This window comes from Gavialis gangeticus, unplaced genomic scaffold, assembly GCF_001723915.1.
Source record: "Gavialis gangeticus isolate Ggan-Ray unplaced genomic scaffold, GavGan_comp1, whole genome shotgun sequence".
Taxonomy (NCBI): Eukaryota; Metazoa; Chordata; order Crocodylia; family Gavialidae; genus Gavialis; species Gavialis gangeticus.
Window position 1 is genome coordinate 197,928,810 of NW_017729032.1, and position 7,638 is coordinate 197,936,447.

The 7,638-nt window shown below is 41.5% G+C and overlaps 1 protein-coding gene across 1 annotated transcript in view; it reads right to left on the reverse strand.

Moving 5' to 3' along the window:
• LOC109302302 (cilia- and flagella-associated protein 47-like) overlaps positions 1–7,638 on the reverse strand; it is a 536,681-nt gene that overhangs the window by 191,125 nt on the left and 337,918 nt on the right. Inside the window, exon 12 of the mRNA XM_019523864.1 lies at positions 1,871–2,027. Coding sequence (XP_019379409.1) covers positions 1,871–2,027 — 157 coding nt within the window. The remainder of the gene's footprint in view (positions 1–1,870; positions 2,028–7,638) is intronic.

Consider the following 7,638-nt stretch of genomic DNA (forward strand, 5'->3'; position numbering starts at 1 on the left):
GACAACTCATCTCAATAAATCTCTAGGCACGGTTCCATTCTGGACAGTATTATGGCTGAATTAGCCTTGAGCTAAGAATATTCAACAACATTTTCAATAGAAAGCTATCTTTACTGCCTAGTAAACTTCTCAGCTATGCTGTAATAAATATTATAAAAGGGTTTAAACAGAAGCTATAATCTGAGTGGAAAAAGAAAGTTCTGAACTCTCCTCAGTTTTGATCCTGCAAGGTACTGCAAACCATACCCAAATCCATTAAAATAGTTAAGTACAAATTTAAAGCTCACCACCTGACTAGCCCCAGAAAGCATTTTTTTCCATTTAAAAGCTTTGAGTCAATTCAGTTTTTGTGAAATTGAAGGATTAATAGTATAAATGTGAGCTACAGTCTGTATGCCTAAAATGCTATTTAAATATCCCACAATGCATTATCCAAAGTATTTTAATCCAAACCTTTAGAACCATAGTCATCTAATGCTGAGACGCTGGAAAAAATATGGGTTGTTAATGCATAATTGTATACTATTGATTTCTTCACTCTCTCTTGTTTACGTAGCCTCACATTTCTACTATGGCCTACTTAGCTTTTCTTGTCCTACCATACATAGCAGGAAGTTGCAAAATGTCACAAAATGTTTCATGTGGGATTTGCATTAAATATAGAATACCTGTAGAGGTCTGATTTTCAGAATCAAAACCCAAATCAAAATGACAGCTGTGGCAAGGTTTTAATAGAATAAATCTGTTTACAGTTACAATTAATTATCCATGATCACACTTCCAAGAAGACTTGATAAGGCAGCCAGCTAACTCATAGGTGGCATTAATTCATATTATTTCATAGGTAACAGGCAAACATAGATCTACAGTTCAAAAGTCACACTGTTATGGTTCATTTTATACTACAAGCCAGGTCTCTTACTACTGAGGGCAAATCACGAAGTGAATGTGTACAGACATGCTCTGCCTTTCCACTCCTCTGATCCTGCTGCCGACTCTTAAGCTACTCCATATGTCTCCTGTGTTGGGAGCCGGAAGAAGCTGTACATTGGACTTACGGTACCATCAGCCTGTAGAGGATCTCTGGTCAACTGCTGCATGCTTATATAAGATCTGTTGAACTGTGCTGTATATCGAGAGACCCCCTAAGGAGTATCACCAAGCCCTGCTTCACTGAGCCACTGAATAGAATCTGGCCATTAATGCCTTTAGATTTTCAGACCTACTTTCTACCTTGCTTGAGTAACCACAATGCAGTCATTTACTTGAAAAGTTTCAATATTTGAAGACTTTCAAACTATTCTGGGAGGATGTTTAGTTAAACTTGTTTCATAAACCATGGTATCTTTCTCTTAGAAAACTTTACTGCTGCTTCATTGCATTCTTTAAAAATATTGTGATTCACACTTGCCATGAAATATCTCAATATCTCAAAAGGATTTTTTAAATTATTTTCACAGGATAGAAGATGACAACACGTGATATTTTGAAAAGTATCAAGACTGAAAACATTTCCTAATCAATCAATCAATTTGACTTAGTCCTGGACTGTCAGGAGCTTAAAGCTGTCTGTGGATCTCAATGACACTTGTAGACTGCAATCACTTATAAGTATACATCATGATGATAAAAAAGGTGTTGTATCATATGAATGTATAACAGGATTAAATTTATATAAACACTTAAACAAAAAGCAATAAAGTACAAGCACAGAGATGCTCAGAAACAGTTCATCATGAAAACTGACAAGGAAATGACTATCTGTACTGCAAATTGCATAAAATGATATAGACTAATTAATTGTGCCTATAATATTCCAATGATATTTTTAATGCTACCACAGAAACATTGCTGAAGTAAGATACTGTACCTGTTAAAAGCACATCTACCAATATATCTTCACTAGTAGGGTTTTTGAAGGGTATGATGATGGAAGAATGACGACCAACACAAGTACTTATGCTAGCTGGTTCCATTGGCTGGGGAATGAGGCCAACCCCCAACAGGTGAAATACCCATGTATTAAGCTGTAGAGAAAAACAAAGTGCTTTCTTTTAAACAGTCTCCTCATATATTTATTACAGTTCATGTAAATCCTACTTTCTGCCATTCTAGGTCTAGGATTGTTGAGGAGGGGGAAAATATACAACATTAGCTTTCTTTTTCTGTTCTTCCCTCCCTCCAAACATTATCTTATATGAAATATTGATACCAAAGAAAGAATGGGACTCATGGTCTTAAAGTTTATTGTATAGTAAATAGTGTTGCACAGTGGAAAGAAGTTCAAAGGAAGAACACATCTATTTCTTATCTAAAATCATATAAAAATTGACGCAGGCACATTGACCATTAGAATTAAAAAAGTTTTAAAAACCAACCTGAGATTGATAAAATACCTCAGGATCAGGGATACCAAAAAGTATTGATGGGTTCACAGCACCAATGGAGCAGTTAAAGAAGATAACAAAAATTGCACCTAAAATTTGTCTTTGCATTAGTCTTCACTATACTGGATGTTAACAGTGACACGAGAAAATAGTAGGTCCTGGGCAGGGAATGAAAGTAAAGTATTGACTGAGATTCAGACATCAAAATAAAAGTTTCTCAAACAAAACAAATTAAACAGAAACAAGTCACAAAATGTGGATTATATACACATGAGAGTTCTAAAGGGATTTAGGAATTAAGTGGCTGAGTTAACAGTAGAACTATACAATCTCTCACTAAATCAGCAGGTAAAGTAAATTGCTGTGCTACATAGTGACCAGTGAGTCTGCTGCTTCAATCTTGAGTAAATGGTTAAAAATAATTAAACTCAGGATTATAAAAACAAAGATTAACATGTAACCGCAAAGCAGTTATTTGGGAAATAGATATTAGCATAATTTATCTGGATTTTCCAACACTTTGCAAAGTCCCTCACCCAAACTTATTATTTTTCTTATTACACTACTTTTATGACACCCTTTCCAGAAAAGGCCCAAGGTAGCTTACAGCAAAAACCAAAATAAGTTATAAAAAAACATAAACTATTTAATAAGATCTACACATACATAACAAAAACTCCCCAAACAATACCCCAATGTAACCGTACAAGAGAACCACCTGCCCAAATAAAAGGACTTGCAGTGCTTCCAGAAGCTGTCCAGGCTGTGGCTCTGATGGGCTAAAAGAGGGAGGAAAGTTGCAGAACAGATGAACTACTGCTGTACTTAACCTCACAAATGTTTTTCCACAAGAACTTGGCGCAGACAAGGTACTTGCAGGAGGTTACTCTCAGCTGACTCTATGGATCAAGGTGGAACATAAGGGAGTAGGCAACCTCTTAGGTATTTAGGCCCAAACCATTTAGGGCCTGAGCTTATTAAGCAGTTATATGCTAAAGGATTTATAATCTGTAAGAAACTGGCTAAGATCAAAAAGAAAAAAATAGTAGGCATGAAAGGGCAAACTTTCAATATCAGACTGTTAACAGCGGGTTGTCTTTCTCTGTATTGCTCTACAAGGATCAATACTATGTAATACTTTATCAATGAGCTAAAATGGAGGGTGAATAGCAAGGTGGCAATATTTTCAGATGACAAAAAGCTCACATTAGATAAGACTGGAGAAGAACTGCCAAGAGATTTTTAAGGACCTATGCAAGGTAAATGAATTGGCAGAATTATAACAAATGAAATTTACTGTTCATGAATGCAGAAAAAAGATAGTTAATTATTCCAAGCAATAATAGGAATTCCACTTGTATTACAGAATTGGGTTTTAAATTTGCAGTAATATCCAGGAAAGAGACCTAAGGCCCAGAGAACTGCACAAAATAGTCTGAGGGTCCAGAGGATTGTAAAAAGGGTGGTGATCAAGCCTGCAACCTGTTTGGAGGCATCACCATGCTCAGAAAGAAGGGGAGGGGAGGGGAGGAGAGAGAGAGAAACAGGAATCTCCTGAGCAGAGAAGGGGTTCAAGACCAGCAACCTGGTCAATCAAAAACGCTTTCCTGCATTTAAAAGCTAGGTTCAGATATTCAAAAAGCCAGAGACAGAATTAATCTTAAATTACATACTTTTCTGTAAGAGGTGTAGTTTAGATCAGCAGTGAACAGAACACATATTCACCCTTTGGTGGGGGGCAGGGGGAAGGGGCAAATCTTAGGTGGGTTTCCACCATTTTTAAACTAGTCTATGTATGCTAAACTTCCATTCTGTTGTGGGTATAAACTAGTTTCTGATCACTTGTACCAGTAAAAGTGTAATGTCTGGACCTGGCCATAATTTGTAACATCAAAACGTGGCAGGAGAGCTGGAAGAGTGCACCAAGTGGCCAGAGAAGCAAGCAGGCTGGGGCAGGCCACCAGAGGGTAACAGACTGCCTGAGGCACCCCAGGCTTGCTTCACAAAGTTAGAAATACTTTACACGAGGTATGACTAAAAAGCTTAGGGTTAATCAGTTCACAGAGGAGACAAACACAAGAGACATGTTTGATCTTTGTGAAATAAATATTTAAGATTAATTACATGTTCTTAATTATACTTTTTAAAGATCATTCAATCAAAATGAAGCAAATTTAAAATGTACTAAAGGAGACAATTCCTTGGATATAGTTTAAATTAACTGGTGAAATCTGAGGCCACAAGTCACTTACAAACTCAAAAAGTTACTAGGATTGTTTTAAAAAAAAGAGTAGGTGTTTATATCAATATGGAAGACATCTGTAGTTAAGTCTGGACAAACACAATGGATTTTCTTATTATGTTTTAATTTTGAAAATTGATATTAACTCTAAGGCTCTAGGGCCTAAACCCTGTTATTCAAAATGAATGAGATTGGGGGAGAAATTTCCCCATGGTCAGGTTATTTAAAAAATTTTCATTGGGTATCAACCACTGTAAGAGACAGACCTCTGGCTTAATCCAATATGCTATTGTAACCCAGGTACACCCAAGGGTGTGCCCTATTCTCAATAGGATGAGATGGGTAGGCAGGAAGGGGTGCTGTGAGAGGGATGCCAGAATTTCAAGCAGATTCCTCTTTCCTCTATAGAGTCAGCCCAAGCCCAAAGTTCTTAACTATCTACAATTTATTGAGTTATAATATACATAAACATAAAACTAAATATCATATACATATATTTATACAGTGAACACTAACCAATAACCAAGGTCAAACCCTAAATAACACTATTTACAACATCACAATACAACATTTCAATCACAAAATATAAGGCGCAAACATGAACAATCTTAATAACATCTATTTCCTTAATATAGTCCCTGACCCATGGCAAGAGATAGTCCTCCTTCCAATTGGGTCCCTTGTGGAGGGTGTCCAGGAAGCACCAGGGGCCCCTCCCCTTAGGGTCTTGACTAGGTGGGGGGTGGTTCTGCTCACCCAGCCCCTTCTCTGTGTTTCCCCACCCACACATGTCTTTACCCTGTGGGACCCAAGGTCCCAATGACATGCTCCCTCAGGTGGCAGTGGTCAAGGTGCAGCTCAATGGGGTCTTTCCTGCTGCAGCACCTCTCCAGGTTTCTCCTGCACCACTGGACTCCTCTCCACTCTGCCCTGCTCTGGGCATCGAGGGCTCAGCTCCTCTCAGCTGCTGCACCACTGCTGCTGGCTCCTGGGTGCTGAGCCTCAAGCTGCAGCACTACTATTTCTCCATGCCCAGGCTCAGCACTGAGGGCTCCCTTAGCACAGGTCAGGCCCTTCAGGCTCTGGCCAGTCGTCCTCATGCCAGGTGGCTAAACCAAACAGTCTCCAGTGCTGCCTGGCTCCCAAGGCTTCAGCCCGTGCGCTGCCCTGCACACTGTGGGACCTGGCTGCTTGCTGGGAGATGAGGCCTGAGCCGTCTCACTGCAGGCCCCAAGGCCCTGCCAGGGTTGCAGAACCAAGCCACTGCTTGTGGCTCCCAAAGCCTGGGTTCCGTGCACCGAACTGTGCACTGTGATGGGCCCGAGCAGCCTCACACTGCTCCCAGGGCCAGGTCACTGCGTGCTGTCAACAGCCTGAGCAGTCTCACACTGCTCCCAGGGCTGCTCCTCCAGTGGCAGCTTCAGGAACCTTGGGCCTATTGCTGCTGGGGGAGAGCTCCCCAGCTTTTCTTGGCTCCACTCTTCTTGAGTCTCTTGCTGCATCTGCCCCTCTTGCTGGGCACGCAGCTCTTTTTATACACTCCAGGGCTCTGCCTCTGATGTCTTCTGGACCTGACAGTTTACAGTCTTCAATCAGGTCCGGGGGAGCTCTTCTCCTCCTCCCCTCAGAAAAGGGGCATGACTTTATTTCTCCTACTGCCTCCTGATTGGTGGATGGGCTCCACAAATCAAAACAGCATGATCTCAAGCCTGGGACTCAACCCAAGCTCTGAAAGGTGAGCCTGGTACACTAGTTCATGTGCTTGCAATCCTAAAAGCTAGTACACTGGGTCAAGTTCATCACTAATGTAATCTCTTTGCCAGGAACAAATATAAAATCTCAGTTTAGTAATTAAGTTAGTAATCAATTAACCTAATTTAGTAAATTACTTCCATCTACAACTTTAGCACAAGTCAAAACACACATGTGAAAGTGAAGGAAATGGTAATACTAACAATCTGTTTCAGCCAAGCTTAGAGTAAACTTAAGTTGAAAAAGAATTACTAATTGAGCTTCCACTTCTATCCAGCCATGTTATCCAGTTCAGGTATACAGTATAATCACATTGGACTGTCTGGTAGATAAATTGCCAATGAAACTAAAAGTTATTGAGTTGTTTGTAAAATACAACATAGGCCCCCTTTACACAATTAGATCTGACCCACGATCCACATCATTGCACCTCATGGGGGCCAGGGGTTTCAAACACCCCATAGCCTTGGGGATCACAGCAACCACCATCCCCAAGCTTCAGGGTTTCATGGTGGGCACAGTGCATGCCTGTGGCTGAAAGCCATGTCAGCTGATGGGACCCACAACCACAGAGGAGACCCTGTTACACATGCACATTAAAGCTTGATAGCAACCTGATATAAAGTTAATACACATTTCCAAGGCCTAACTTTAGAGCTGGTTAGAGCTTTTTACCATGTGATAGCTTTTTGCATATAGAATCATAGAATCATGAGTTGGAAGGGACCTAGACAGATCATCTAGTCCGACCCCCTGCCATGGGCAGGAAGGAGCACTGGGGGTGGCAGGGGTCATAAGACCCAGCCAGGTGCCTATCCAGTCTCCTCTTGAAGATTTCCAGGGAAGGTGAGAGCACCACCTGTCTGGGAAGCCTATTCCAGGCTCTGGCCACCCTTACCGTGAAGTAGTTCTTCCTAATATCTAACCTAAACCTATCCTCCCTCAGCTTGTGGCCATTGTTCCTGGTGACCGCAAGGGGGGCCCTGGTGAACAGACTTTCCCCGAGTCCCTGCTGGTGGCCCCTGATAAGGTTGTAGGCAGCCACAAGATCCCCCCTCAGTCTCCTCTTGCGGAGACTGAAGAGATTCAGGTCCCTCAGCCTCTCCTCATAGGGCTGGCCATGGAGGCCCTCAACCATACGAGTGGCCCTCCTCTGGACCCTCTCCAGGTTCTCCACATCCTCCTTGAAGTGCGGCGCCCAGAACTGGACACAGGACTCCAGCTGCGGCCTGACCAGCGCCGCATAGAGGGGGAGCA